Source organism: Bufo gargarizans, chromosome 4, assembly GCF_014858855.1.
Source record: "Bufo gargarizans isolate SCDJY-AF-19 chromosome 4, ASM1485885v1, whole genome shotgun sequence".
Taxonomy (NCBI): Eukaryota; Metazoa; Chordata; class Amphibia; order Anura; family Bufonidae; genus Bufo; species Bufo gargarizans.
Genome location: NC_058083.1, coordinates 504,966,750 through 504,982,348, shown reverse-complemented (window position 1 = coordinate 504,982,348; position 15,599 = coordinate 504,966,750). Strand labels below are relative to the sequence as shown.

The 15,599-nt window shown below is 50.6% G+C and overlaps 2 protein-coding genes across 6 annotated transcripts in view; both read right to left on the bottom strand.

Annotated features, from left to right (window-relative positions):
- LOC122935982 (putative deoxyribonuclease tatdn3-A) overlaps window positions 1-928 on the bottom strand; it is a 33,235-nt gene extending 32,307 nt beyond the window's left edge. For both annotated transcript variants that reach the window (XM_044291955.1, XM_044291956.1), the window contains exon 1: window positions 813-928. In XM_044291955.1, coding sequence (XP_044147890.1) covers window positions 813-869 — 57 coding nt within the window. In that variant the 5' untranslated portion in view covers window positions 870-928. The remainder of the gene's footprint in view (window positions 1-812) is intronic.
- A 4,830-nt stretch (window positions 929-5,758) lies between these two features.
- TATDN3 (TatD DNase domain containing 3) overlaps window positions 5,759-15,599 on the bottom strand; it is a 51,364-nt gene continuing 41,523 nt past the window's right edge. For 3 of the 4 annotated variants that reach the window (XM_044289846.1, XM_044289847.1, XM_044289848.1), the window contains exon 10: window positions 5,759-6,945. In XM_044289846.1, the coding sequence (XP_044145781.1) occupies window positions 6,802-6,945 (144 nt within the window). In that variant the 3' untranslated portion in view covers window positions 5,759-6,801. The remainder of the gene's footprint in view (window positions 6,946-15,599) is intronic. The other variant, XM_044289849.1, reaches the window with a different exon arrangement.

The following is a 15,599-nucleotide window of genomic DNA, read 5'->3' as shown; positions in this document are numbered from 1 at the left end:
ACGGATTCAGACCTATTCAACTTTTGGGTCCGTGATCCGTCTGCACCGTAAAAAAATACTACAAGTTCTATTTTTTTGCGGTGCGGAGGCACAGACAGAAACATCATGGAAGCACCTCCGTAGTTCTTCCGTGCCTCCGTTCCGCACCGCAGATCTGGATTGCGGATCCATTGACCTGAATGGGTCCGCATCCGTGATTGCGGGCTGAACTGCAGGCCATGGCCAGTAACGGTGGATTCGTTTCCCATTGCAACCAATCAGATTCCACCTTTCATTTTCCAAAGGAGCTGTGAAAAATGAAAGGTGGAATCTGATTGGTTGCTATGGGCAACTAAGCAAGTTCTATTTTACACCAGTTTTGATAAAACTTCCCCAGTCTGTCTATCCACTGGCATTTTCTTCACAGTGTTTTTCGACTATAGGGAAAAAAAATGCCAGAGGCTCCAGCATAGACGACAAAAAAGTAGAAAAAAATATCCACGTTTCCCAGACTTTCAGCTAAAATTTGGCGCTGGCGGTTTTAATCGCTTGTGACAAGCTTTTGCAGAGAGTTCAGTGCATGAAAGTTGAAAGAGAAACATATAGCACACTTCATGTATGTAGTGTATCACGTGTATTAGTCCATGTATGTTACTTATATACATTATAATACTACAGGAAAATCAAATCACTAGAGAACAAACATCGAACGTCTCCAGCTATTGGTCTCCAAGAAAATGGCCGCCGCTCTCAGTAAGTACAGGGACGTGTTTTCTGTCGGTCTATAGACCAGTGCGAGGAGAGCACATAATAACACCTCAGAGATCCATTACCTGTGCGAACTCATCGGCTGTCATATGGCAGTGACAGTCCACATAACCCCCGGCCATTCCTGCACACACCGGGCGGCCCTTCCCCTCAGTCACTCATGCAGTGGGCGGGACTAATGGAGCCAATGGGCGGAGCTTGCAATTTCACAGCTGCACAGGGGTGACTGTCAGGAGAAGGCTCTGTGGAGGGTGACTGTCAGGAGAAGGCTCTGTGGAGGGTGACTGTCGGGAGAAGGCTCTGTGGAGGGTGACTGTCGGGAGAAGGCTCTGTGGAGGGTGACTGTCGGGAGAAGGCTCTGTGGAGGGTGACTGTCGGTAGAAGGCCCTGTGGAGGGTGACTGTCGGGAGAAGGCTCTGTGGAGGGTGACTTTCGGGAGAAGGCTCTGTGGAGGGTGACTGTCGGGAGAAGGCTCTGTGGAGGGTGACTGTCGGAGAGGCCCTTGGAGGGTGACTGTCGGGAGAAGGCCCTGTGGAGGGTGACTGTCGGGAGAAGGCCCTGTGGAGGGTGACTGTCGGGAGAAGGCCCTGTGGAGGGTGACTGTCGGGAGAAGGCCCTGTGGAGGGTGACTGTCGGGAGAAGGCCCTGTGGAGGGTGACTGTCGGGAGAAGGCCCTGTGGAGGGTGACTGTCGGGAGAAGGCCCTGTGGAGGGTGACTGTCGGGAGAAGGCCCTGTGGAGGGTGACTGTCGGGAGAAGGCCCTGTGGAGGGTGACTGTCGGGAGAAGGCCCTGTGGAGGGTGACTGTCGGGAGAAGGCCCTGTGGAGGGTGACTGTCGGGAGAAGGCTCTGTGGAGGGAGACTGTCGGGAGAAGGCTCTGTGGAGGGTGACTGCTGAATCCAGTTATATGGTGGGAGATGGTGAAGACATTGGGCCAGATATATCATTAGGCAAAGTCACTTTTGTGGAGTGGAAAAGTCGCAAAAAAGTCCCAAAGGCTAAAACTGCGCACAAATTTGTGACTTTTTTCTGCTCTGCACTATGCTTGCCAGTTTTCTGAAAGTGAGCGTGTTTTCGTATGTAAATGAATCTCTAGACAGATTTACTATTGGGACTTTTTTAAAAAGTCGCAACTTCGCTCCAGTGAGGACCATGCTTATCTTATGAGACTTTTTAATAGAACATGCGACTTTTTCATAAAAACGTGCGACTTTTGTAAAGCTGCTTACTGACGGATAAACTGCTACCGTCAAACCACATTTATTACAGTCTTAAAGGGCCGTTCATAAATCTGACTTGGCTAAAACTGACTTTAGCCATATGTGAAAGTGGAGTGGGCTGTCAGAGTCATGATAAATCTGGCCCATTGTGTAACAGTTCAGAGCACACTTCATGGAGGTCTCTTTATATGATGGGGTCTTCTGTAGATGCTTCTCCAAAAAGACTTTAGATCCACTTTTAGTTTCTTTTTCACAAGTCACGACTGGACGCCCCCATAACTACATCCAGAGCACCCCCTTAACATTGTATACCTAAGAGTGTTTAAATTGTTCTTTACGGGACATGGTTTGTCCAGAAGTATGGTGATAACAAAAAACAATACACAAAAAAAATTAGGGAAAGTGTTAAAACAATAAACAAAGTTAGGCCTCATGCAGACAGCACACGTCCCTATTCATTTTAATGTGTTTCAGCACGGTCCGTTTATTTACCACGGATGCATGCTCTATTTTGTCCGTGTTCACGGATCCATCACGCCCATTATAGCCTATGGGTCCGTGAAAACCATCCATCAAATGCCATGTCCCCCCTGTAGTTACCGCGCAGGGGTCACTATCCCGCCGCTCCCCAGTAGTCACTGCACAGGGGTCACCCCACTGCTCCCCAGTAGTCACAGCACAGGGGTCACCCCACTGCTCCCCAGTAGTCACTGCACAGGGGTCACCCCACTGCTCCCCAGTAGTCACTGCACAGGGGTCACCCCACTGCTCCCCAGTAGTCACTGCACAGGGGTCACCCCACTGCTCCCCAGTAGTCACTGCACAGGGTCACCCCACTGCTCCCCAGTAGTCACTGCACAGGGGTAGCCACACTGCTCCCCAGTAGTCACAGCAGTAATACCATAGTGTTGCCATTCAGGAGCCTTGGAGAGCCTAGTGCTGCTGCCACCCAGCTTTCCCAGGCACAGATCTCTATGGGCAGCAGGCTTCCTACCTGTGTTTATGGCGGAGTGGATCCTGGCCAATGCCTCCTGGTGCTCCCCGACCTCCAGCAGCTCGGCGATATCCCGATGCTGCCAGCTCTTCCCTGGCACAGCTGGCAGCGCTTCCTGGGCTCTCCCCGCAGACAGGGCCAGCAGTACGTGTGCCCGCACAGCACAATGACCGGGTCCGGCAGGAAGCCACCATAGCTCACACTGCGCTTCCTCCCGCACCACGACCGAGCCCCGGTACTGCCACAACAGACACTCCAGCAGAGGCCACGGAGCGGAGAGCGAGAGGCTTCACTTCACTCACGCTCCGTGGTCACGTGATTTAAACGAATCCTCGATGCAGGGAAATTGCATAGAGAATTTTCTTGACTCGATTACATTGAGTAATCGTTGCAGCCCTACACGTTTACACCCTCCAGCGCAGCCGCTCTGATCCTCCCCACCTCTGCCGCATGACATCTTCTTGACTGCAATGATGATGTCCCTTGGGCCACCTGTACACGTTGCATAAAACCCGCAGCGCAGTACAGTACCAGCGAAGTGTACGAGATCACACAAATCTCATGTACAGTTTGCGGATGTTTTTTTTTTTTTCATGCAGACACTGCCCTGCGGTGAGGATTTCCAAACCCGCAGCATGTCAATTATGTTTGCGGTTTTAGCTGCGGATTTCACCCTTTTCCAATGAAGCACGAGATCTGCTGCAAAACCGCATCAAGTCCGCACTAAAAACCGCTGTTAAGACATTGTGGATATGGTGCAGAAACACATAAACGTGTACGGAAATTCAGGCTAGCTGCACACAGGGCGGAAAATCTGCAAGAAATCTGCCCTAAAACTGCACAAGAAAAACACACTTCTAAATCCACACTTTTTGATGCAGATTTTATCCTTCCATTGAAAATGGTAAAATCAGCACAGAAAATAACTATTGACACTCTGCAGATTTCTAAATTCGCACAAGGAAAAAAAACAAAGTCTACATGAGATTTGTCTAATCTCATTCACTTTGCTGGTACTGTATTAGGGTCCATTCACACGTCCGTTGTTTCTTTCCTGATCTGTTCAGTTTTTTGTGGAACAGATCTGGACCCATTCATTTTCAATGGGTCCTGAAAAAAAATCGGACAGCACAATGTCAGATTTTTTTTCAGGACCCATTGAAAATGAATGGGTCCAGATCTGTTCCGCAAAAAACGGAACAGATCAGGAAAGAAACAACGGACGTGTGAATGGACCCTTACACTGCGGGTTTTCCGTATCAAATTGTGGTAAAAATTGCGCATAATCCACACCAGGTACAGGTGAACGCGAATTTTTATGTGGATTTATGTGAGTTTCTGCAGCATATCCGCACCAAAATCTGTAACGTCTAAAAGCGTTTTTTGGTTCAGATTTGATGCGGTCGAAACATCCGAAGTCAATTCGCATAAAACTTTGTTCTAATACTGTACGGAGCAGGAGCTTAGTACAGTATTAGAATGTATTGGCTCCGATGAGTTATTACTTCGTCCAGTCTGGCGAGACTTCGGGTAATAACTTCATAAATCAATTTCTACTGTAAAAAAAACATTTCCCGAACTCTGGTTCGGTTCCAAGGTACCACTTGGAACTGAACCCGAGAAATGTTTTTTACAGTACATATTAATTTATGAAGTTATTATGTGAAGTCTCGCGAGACTGGACGAAGTAATAACTTCAGCTCATCTGAGCCAATACATTCTAATACTGTACTAAGCTCCGTACAGCAATAGAACAAAGTTTCATCCGAAGTCAATTCGCTCATCCCTATTTGAAATGTAGGAGAGTGAACAGGGTCACAAGTGCTGATCTACTACGGCAGAGACCTCTGTACACCTCGCGGAGTGGCTAGTGAGTGGACAGATCGCCAGATTTCTGTGAAACTTTATTGTCCTGTTGGGTGGTCCCACCTTTTAGGGGGACACCTGGGTAATCCAGGAGATATTGACTGGGGTGACACGACCGTGTGTGTTTTGTGATCTGCAAAACACGGATACCGGCCATATGTTTTCTGTATTTTACAGAACGCACGCGGCCAGCCCTATGATAGAAATGCCTATCCTTGTCCGCAATTGCGGGGCCGCTGAATGGAAGTACGGCTCCACATCTTTTGCGGCTCCATTGAAATGAATGGGTCCGCATCCGTTCCGCAAAATTGCAGAACAGATGCGGACCCATAAATATGGGAATGTACCTTTATGCAGTTGTTTTATAATAACAAGTAATTCCACTTTTTATACCTTTGTGTTTTTTAATTTGCATCATCAAGAACTCTGCTTACTGTCAGTAAAGATGAAAACACCCAGGGGCTGGAAATCTGTCCTGGTCAAATTGCCCTGACAAGGAAGCCACTTTTATGGCATATTAACCCCTTAAGGACTAGTCCAATTTTTGGTTTTGAGTTTGTTTTTTTCCTTCCTACCTTCCAAAAGCCACAACTTTTTAAATAGTTTTTGTTCACGGCTCATGTTTTTCTGGACAAATTGCATCTTTGAATGGCACCAATTAATTTACTATATCTTGTATTGGATAGCAGAACCAAATACCACAGTGCAGCACAAAATACTGTTGCCCTAACTGCAGTATTCAACTGTATTAGGGTCCATTCACACGTTCAAAAAATGGGTCCGGATCCGATCTGCTATTTTGCGAAACAGGTGCGGACCCATTCATTTTCGATGGGGCCGGAATGTGCTGTCGGCATCCACATTTGCGGATCCGCACAAAAATAGAACATGTCCTATTTTTGTCTGCAATTGCGGACAAGAAAAGGCATTTTCTATGAGAGTGCCGGCGATGTGCGGTCTGCACATTGCCGGTGTCCGTGTTTTGCGGATCCGCAAAACACATACGGACGTGTGAATGGACCCTTGCTGTCCTGAGGACGACAATACAGTTAAATTCAAGAGGGCACCTGTGGCGGCTGCCTGGGTACACAAATACCTGAGGCTCTTAGTATTAACGATGAAAACATCAGATTGTTATGCACCTGGGCGACAGCTGTGAAGATGGCTTAGGCGGCCCCCTGACCATCGGCCCACCAGGCTCTATGGCCAGTCTGCCCCTGGGATGAGATTTTAATATGTGTGGATTTCTTGCACATTTTCTCCGCTGCAGACAGAATTCGGCGCGGATTCCAAGTGAACACCCCCTTAACATGAATGGGATGATGCTGTAATGACCCTGCCCCGGCTCTACTATGTCGACAGCAAGCACTAAACATTGAAGAGGCTCAGATGAGTGCCGCGGCCCCTTCAAACAGCTGATCGGTAAGAGTCGGACTCCAACCGATGGCCTATCCTGAAGTATTCTGAAGCCGGAACACCCCTTTAATATTGGTAGCTGAAGACAGTCTTCATTAGTGATGGCGGGCCTTATCATTTTCCACTTGCTTCTCTTTAAAGGGGTTTTCCAATAACGATGGCTTATCCTATGGCTAGGTCTTCGATATCCAATCGGCGTGGGTCCGACACATGGCACCTCCACCGATCTGCAGGAACTAGCACTTTGAAAGAAGCCGTAAGCTGAACTCCACTTGAAGTGCGGTGGCCGTACCGGGTTACCTTCATTGAATGGCAGACCAGCCATACACTTTGAATGCAACTACGTTTTGGGCTTCAATCAAAATGCTACTTCCGGCGCCCTGATTTTGGGGGGGTGCCTGGTGTCAGACCCCCACCTACACAAGACAGGTTATCAGTATTTGCAACCCGTGAAATCCCTTTAAGCCACCGTGGGCAGCGATCCCCTGCTTTAACAACTGATTTTGTAGCCGAGCCTCAGCTGTCAGTAACTTCGGCTCATATCACTAAAAAGTGTCTTTATTTCTGGACGGCCCGCAGCAGTCTGGGGAACAATCTCAAGGCGTTCTCAGTAGTGACATGAGTAACTTCTTCCAATGAGATTCCTTTGACCTTGGCGATATACTCGGCAGCGTATGTTATGTTCTTGGGTTCATTTCTAATCTAGAAGGTAAAAAGTCAAAGTGAAAATTCTGTGTAATCAAATGTCTTTAACAAAAGTGCAGAACAGCCTTGTAAAAAGATAAGATAAAATAAAAGAATGCATGACGTGATTTACCAAAAAATTGCCATATGTGATTTGAGATGAACGTGTGAATACCACGGAAAGTTCCCAAAGCCCAGCTTCATTTACACAGTCCGGCATTGGGACTGCCCAGCAAGCCTGTTTAAAGAGATTCCTCTCACTTCAGCAAAAAGCATTTGGCCCCCTTCACACGGGCGAGTATTCCGCACGGATGCGATGCGCGAGTTGAACGCATTGCACCCGCACTGAATCCCGACCCATTCATTTCTATGGGGCTGTTCACATGAGCGGTGATTTTCACGCATCACTTGTGCGTTGCGTGAAAATCGCAGCATGCTCTATATTCTCTATATCAAGCAAGTGCGGATGCAGTGCGATTTTCACGCACGGTTGCTAGGAGACGATCGGGATGGAGACCCGATCATTATTATTCTCCCTTATAACATGGTTATAAGGGAAAATAATAGCATTCTGAATACAGAGTGCATAGTAAACTAGCGCTTAGTCCAGTGGTGGGCAAACTTTTTGGTCAACTGAGCCAAATATCGCCAAAACCACTATTGAAATTTCTTTTGAGAGACACATTTTTAAAACCTAAAATATATAGGAAGGAAGCGCATGCTGAAGTGAATGGGTCCATGATGCGGGATATGAGTGCTACAGAGTGCTTCCATGGTGCTTCTGGCTGTGCCTTCGCAATGCAAAAAAGTAGTGCATGGAGGGCGCTGTTATGGGGTGGATCTGTGGAGGGCGCTGTTATGGGGTGGATCTGTGGAGGGCGCTGTTATGGGGGGGGGATCTGTGGATGGCACTGTTATGGGGGGGGGATCTGTGGATGGCACTGTTATGGGGGGGATCTGTGGGTGGCGCTGTTATGGGGGGGATCTGTGGATGGCACTGTTATGGGGGGATCTGTGGATGGCACTGTTATGGGGGGGGATCTGTGGATGGCACTGTTATGGGGGGGGATCTGTGGATGGCACTGTTATGGGGGGGGATCTGTGGATGGCACTGTTATGGGGGGGATCTGTGGATGGCACTGTTATGGGGGGGATCTGTGGATGGCACTGTTATGGGGGGGATCTGTGGATGGCACTGTTATGGGGGGGATCTGTGGATGGCACTGTTATGGGGGGGATCTGTGGATGGCACTGTTATGGGGGGGATCTGTGGATGGCACTGTTATGGGGGGGATCTGTGGATGGCACTGTTATGGGGGGGGATCTGTGGATGGCACTGTTATGGGGGGGGATCTGTGGATGGCACTGTTATGGGGGGGATCTGTGGATGGCACTGTTATGGGGGGGATCTGTGGATGGCGCTGTTATGGGGGGGATCTGTGGATGGCGCTGTTATGGGGTGGATCTGTGGATGGCGCTGTTATGGGGTGGATCTGTGGATGGCGCTGTTATGGGGTGGATCTGTGATGGCGCTGTTATGGGGTGGATCTGTGGATGGCGCTGTTATGGGGTGGATCTGTGGATGGCGCTGTTATGGGGTGGATCTGTGGATGGCGCTGTTATGGGGTGGATCTGTGGATGGCGCGTTATGGGGTGGATCTGTGGATGGCGCTGTTATGGGGTGGATCTGTGGATGGCGCTGTTATGGGGTGGATCTGTGGATTGGCGCTGTTATGGGGTGGATCTGTGGATGGCGCTGTTATGGGGTGGATCTGTGGATGGCGCTGTTATGGGGTGGATCTGTGGATGGCGCTGTTATGGGGTGGATCTGTGGATGGCGCTGTTATGGGGTGGATCTGTGGATGGCGCTGTTAATGGGGTGGATCTGTGGATGGCGCTGTTATGGGGTGGATCTGTGGATGGCGCTGTTCTGGGGTGGATCTGTGGATGGCGCTGTTATGGGGTGGATCTGTGGATGGCGCTGTTATGGGGTGGATCTGTGGATGGCGCTGTTTATGGTGTGGATCTGTGGATGGCGCTGTTATGGGGTGGATCTGTGGATGGCGCTGTTATGGGGTGGATCTGTGGATGGCGCTGTTATGGGGTGGATCTGTGGATGGCGCTGTTAGGGGTGGTCTGTGGATGGCGCGTTATGGGGTGGCTCTGTGGATGGCGCTGTTATGGGGTGGATCTGTGGATGGCGCTGTTATGGGGTGGATCTGTGGATGGCGCTGTTATGGGGTGGATCTGTGGATGGCGCTGTTATGGGGTGGATCTGTGGATGGCGCTGTTATGGGGTGGATCTGTGGATGGCGCTGTTATGGGGTGGATCTGTGGATGGCGCTGTTATGGGGTGGATCTGTGGATGGCGCTGTTATGGGGTGGATCTGTGGATGGCGCTGTTATGGGGTGGATCTGTGGATGGCGCTGTTATGGGGTGGATCTGTGGATGGCGCTGTTATGGGGTGGATCTGTGGATGGCGCTGTTATGGGGTGGATCTGTGGATGGCGCTGTTATGGGGTGGATCTGTGGATGGCGCTGTTATGGGTGGATCTGTGGATGGCGCTGTTATGGGGTGGATCTGTGGATGGCGCTGTTATGGGGTGGATCTGTGGATGGCGCTGTTATGGGGTGGATCGTGGATGGCGCTGTTATGGGGTGGATCTGTGGATGGCGCTGTTATGGGGTGGATCTGTGGATGGCGCTGTTATGGGGGGGATCTGTGGATGGCGCTGTTATGGGGGGGATCTGTGGATGGCGCTGTTATGGGGGGGGATCTGTGGATGGCGCTGTTATGGGGGGGGATCTGTGGATGGCGCTGTTATGGGGGGGATCTGTGGATGGCGCTGTTATGGGGGGGGATCTGTGGATGGCACTGTTATGGGGGGGGATCTGTGGATGGCACTGTTATGGGGGGGATCTGTGGATGGCGCTGTTATGGGGGGGGATCTGTGGATGGCGCTGTTATGGGGTGGATCTGTGGATGGCGCTGTTATGGGGTGGATCTGTGGATGGCGCTGTTATGGGGTGGATCTGTGGATGGCGCTGTTATGGGGTGGATCTGTGGATGGCGCTGTTATGGGGTGGATCTGTGGATGGCGCTGTTATGGGGTGGATCTGTGGATGGCGCTGTTATGGGGTGGATCTGTGGATGGCGCTGTTATGGGGTGGATCTGTGGATGGCGCTGTTATGGGGGGGATCTGTGGATGGCGCTGTTATGGGGGGGATCTGTGGATGGCGCTGTTATGGGGGGGGATCTGTGGATGGCGCTGTTATGGGGGGGATCTGTGGATGGCGCTGTTATGGGGGGGATCTGTGGATGGCGCTGTTATGGGGGGGGATCTGTGGATGGCACTGTTATGGGGGGGATCTGTGGATGGCACTGTTATGGGGGGGATCTGTGGATGGCGCTGTTATGGGGGGATCTGTGGATGGCACTGTTATGGGGGGGGATCTGTGGATGGCACTGTTATGGGGGGGGATCTGTGGATGGCACGTTATGGGGGGGGGGATCTGTGGATGGCACTGTTATGGGGGGGATCTGTGGATGGCACTGTTATGGGGGGGATCTGTGGATGGCGCTGTTATGGGGTGGATCTGTGGATGGCGCTGTTATGGGGTGGATCTGTGGATGGCGCTGTTATGGGGTGGATCTGTGGATGGCGCTGTTATGGGGTGGATCTGTGGATGGCGCTGTTATGGGGTGGATCTGTGGGTGGCGCTGTTATGGGGTGGATCTGTGGTGGCGCTGTTATGGGGTGGATCTGTGGGTGGCGCTGTTATGGGGTGGATCTGTGGGTGGCGCTGTTATGGGGTGGATCTGTGGGTGGCGCTGTTATGGGTGGATCTGTGGGTGGCGCTGTTATGGGGTGGATCTGTGGATGGCGCTGTTATGGGGTGGATCTGTGGATGGCGCTGTTATGGGGTGGATCTGTGGATGGCGCTGTTATGGGGTGGATCTGTGGATGGCGCTGTTATGGGGTGGATCTGTATGGCGCTGTTATGGGGTGGATCTGTGGATGGCGCTGTTATGGGGTGGATCTGTGGATGGCGCTGTTATGGGGTGGATCTGTGGGTGGCGCTGTTATGGGGTGGATCTGTGGGTGGCGCTGTTATGGGGTGGATCTGTGGGTGGCGCTGTTATGGGGTGGATCTGTGGGTGGCGCTGTTATGGGGTGGATCTGTGGATGGCGCTGTTATGGGGTGGATCTGTGGATGGCGCTGTTATGGGGTGGATCTGTGGATGGCGCTGTTATGGGGTGGATCTGTGGATGGCGCTGTTATGGGGTGGATCTGTGGATGGCGCTGTTATGGGGTGGATCTGTGGATGGCGCTGTTATGGGGTGGATCTGTGGATGGCGCTGTTATGGGGTGGATCTGTGGATGGCGCTGTTATGGGGTGGATCTGTGGATGGCGCTGTTATGGGGGGGATCTGTGGATGGCGCTGTTATGGGGGGGATCTGTGGATGGCGCTGTTATGGGGGGGGATCTGTGGATGGCGCTGTTATGGGGGGGATCTGTGGATGGCGCTGTTATGGGGGGGATCTGTGGATGGCGCTGTTATGGGGGGGATCTGTGGATGGCACTGTTATGGGGGGGATCTGTGGATGGCACTGTTATGGGGGGGATCTGTGGATGGCGCTGTTATGGGGGGATCTGTGGATGGCACTGTTATGGGGGGGATCTGTGGATGGCACTGTTATGGGGGGGGATCTGTGGATGGCACTGTTATGGGGGGGGGATCTGTGGATGGCACTGTTATGGGGGGGGATCTGTGGATGGCACTGTTATGGGGGGGATCTGTGGATGGCGCTGTTATGGGGTGGATCTGTGGATGGCGCTGTTATGGGGTGGATCTGTGGATGGCGCTGTTATGGGGTGGATCTGTGGATGGCGCTGTTATGGGGTGGATCTGTGGATGGCGCTGTTATGGGGTGGATCTGTGGATGGCGCTGTTATGGGGTGGATCTGTGGGTGGCGCTGTTATGGGGTGGATCTGTGGGTGGCGCTGTTATGGGGGGATCTGTGGGTGGCGCTGTTATGGGGTGGATCTGTGGGTGGCGCTGTTATGGGGTGGATCTGTGGGTGGCGCTGTTATGGGTGGATCTGGTGGATGGCGCTGTTATGGGGTGGATCTGTGGATGGCGCTGTTATGGGGTGGATCTGTGGATGGCGCTGTTATGGGGTGGATCTGTGGATGGCGCTGTTATGGGGTGGATCTGTGGATGGCGCTGTTATGGGGTGGATCTGTGGATGGCGCTGTATGGGGTGGATCTGTGGATGGCGCTGTTATGGGGTGGATCTGTGGATGGCGCTGTTATGGGGTGGATCTGTGGATGGCGCTGTTATGGGGTGGATCTGTGGTGGCGCTGTTATGGGGTGGATCTGTGGGTGGCGCTGTTATGGGTGGATCTGTGGGTGGCGCTGTTATGGTGTGGATCTGTGGGATGGCGCTGTTATGGGGTGGATCTGTGGATGGCGCTGTTATGGGGTGGATCTGTGGATGGCGCTGTTATGGGTGGATCTGTGGATGGCGCTGTTATGGGGTGGATCTGTGGATGGCGCTGTTATGGGGTGGATCTGTGGATGGCGCTGTTATGGGGTGGATCTGTGGATGTGTGCTATGACACACAGGGCCATGAGGGGGGCCAGCATAAGACACACATATAGCATCTTATGCTGGTCCCCGTCATGTGTCCTAAACTGCAATAAACATAACTGGCTTTGTGTGTAAAGTATTTTACTACTGTCTGAAACAATCTCTCTCCTATTGATAATATGGCCAGCCTCTGTACTCACTTTTACTATGAATGCACTGCAGCGCGCGGGCCGGTGTTCTGCCACTTTTCTATACCCGGACAAAAGTCTATACCCGGAAGTGATGTAGCTGCACCGGAAGCCGCTCGCTGCAGTGCATTCATAGTGACAGTGAGTACAGAGGCTGGCCATGTTATCAATAGGAGAGAGCTTGTTTCAGAGTTCAGACAGTAGTAAAAAAACTTCACACATAAAGCCAGTTATGTGCCCCTTCATATATAATTTTCGGGTCCGCAAAATCGCATTTATCGATTATTCGCGATTCGATTATTGCGCACCAAAGAGCCGCATAGAAGTGTCTAAAAAGCCGCTTGTGGCTCGCGAGCCGCACTTTGCCGACCACTGCCTTAATCCACTTGCTCGCATAGCATCTGGCATCTCCTTCTGTCTTCATCTTAGCTTTGTGTAGCAACAAGGACCTTTGGTGACGTCACTCCAGTCATCACATGATCCATCACATGATCTTTTACCATGGTGATGGATCATGTGATGACCGAAATGACGTCACCACAGGTCCTGTTGCTACACAGAGCTAAGATGAAGACAGAAGGAGATGCCGGCTACGCGAGCAAGTGGACTAAGGTGAGTTAAATTATTATTTATTTATTTTTAACCCCTCCAGCGCAATTTTACTATGCATTCTGTATTCAGAATGCTATTATTTTCCCTTATAACCATGTTATAAGGGAAAATAATACAATCTACAGAACACCGATCCTAAACCTGAACTTCTGTGAAGTTGTTCGGGTTTGGGTACCACACATGCGCGATTTTTTTCATACGCATTACAATGTTTTGCATTCGCGCGGATAAATGCGTGTGTTCCCGCAACGCACCCGCACTTTTTCCCGCAACTCCCGTCTGAAAGAGGCTTTTATCTTGTAGAGAAATGAATACAAGGCACTTACTAATGTATTGTGATTGTCCATATTGTTTCCTTGGCTGCAATGATGGCTGGATTCATTTTTCCTTCACGCTATACATGGCTCATTTCCATGGTTATGAGCACCCTGCAATCCAGCAGTGGTGGCCGTGCTTGCACACTATAGGAAAATCACTAGCCTATGTGCGCTCCCACAGTCCCTGCCACAAGAGAGGTTGGCACTTTTTCCTATATTGTGCAAGCGACGGCCTCGTAGAAATGAATGGAGGGCGGCTGTGCATGCTCAGTTCATTTCCGCCCTCCATTCTCATTGTAGGTGCGGGTCCCAGAGGTGGGACCCGCACCCATCAGACAATGGGGGCATATACTAGCGATATGCCCCCATTGACTGAGATGGGATAACCCCTTCATATCACTTAAATCAGACTCTCATGGTGATAACTTGGTTGCATTAAAGGGGTTGTGTCACTTCATCTACATAATAAATGCTATTTGCTGAAGTTAATACAAGCCACTTGCTAATGTACCGTTATTATCCATATTGCTTCCTCTGCTGGCTGGATTCATTTTCCCATCACATTATACACTGCTCCTATCCAGAGGTTATGTCCACCCTGCAATCCATCAGTGGTGGTCGTGCTTGTACAATATAGGAAAAAGCACCAGCCTATGTGGGCTCCCACAGTCCCCGCCACCAGAAAGGCTGGCACTTTTTCCTATAGTGCGCAAGCACGACCATCACTGATGGATTGCAGGGTGGTCGTAACCATGGAAACGCACAGTGTATAATGTGACGGAAAAATGAATCCAGCCAGCAAAGGAGGCAATATGGACAATCACAATACATTAGTAAGTGGCTTGTATTCACTTTCTCTACAAGATAAAGGCCATTTCCTGAAGTGAGAGGACTCCTTAAATGTGATAAAATAGTGGAATAATCACACCCTTGTCAGTAAAAGAGCATTCCGAATTCAGCAGTAACTTTTTCTGCATTATGCTCTACAGCAGCTCTTCTGCGGGACTGGACCCTGGGGACTAGCCTCTGCTCCCCACATGCATCAGTGACCCGTGGGTACCCATGGCCCTGTCACCGGTTCACAAAATTCACTTTAGAAAAGCAAAAGCATGGTCCTGAATGGGTTAAGCTCTCCGGGCACTGGACGCTATTCACTGCGGTCAGTGAATTGTTATAGAAGTCACTGCTTTGCAATTCAAAATAACCGCATGGAAATAACACTTGGCCTGAATCACTACAGTAGTGACAAATAGAAGTGACATGCAAAAACCCAGAGGAGATGATGAGAGAGGTGCCGACGGTGGACAGGGAGGTCCTGTCAAAGACAGATTACCAAGAGCTGCTGATTGACAGGAGTATGCTCTTGCCCGTTATGTCCGTCGTAGGGTAGGTTCACATTTAGGGTTTTGGGCACAGGTTTCAGAGCACATTTCGCAAAGCCGCAGCAGGAGCCTGCTCGAAGTTTAGCTAAACCTAGAGCGGGTCTACATGAAAACCCACGTCAGAAACCGCAGCAGTTTCTGTCATGGGATATGCCGTGCTCCGTCTGAACATACCCATACCGTCCGATAAAAAATTTACGAGGACAATCGCACTTTTTAGGTACCAAGCTAGAGCACCCGTACGCTCACCACCTGTTTGGCTGTAGTGTTGCCCTTGTTGTGCAATTGATTATCTGAGGAGATCAGATTTAATCCTCTGATGACCTTTCACCTTCTGAATCCTTATATCTTACATTATGTAGGAACCCAGACTTTCCGGATGGCAACTCTCATGCAATCTTCCGTAGATGGGATCAAGCGGTATCACTTCTATTGGCAAACGGTTACCCATACAGGAGAAACGCCTGCTCACATCCCACTCCCACCCTTCATGTGCCTAAGCTAAGAGCTACATATCAAAAGTGCTACCAAAACTGGGAGACAGGGATTTTTGGGAAATGAGACTGAACCT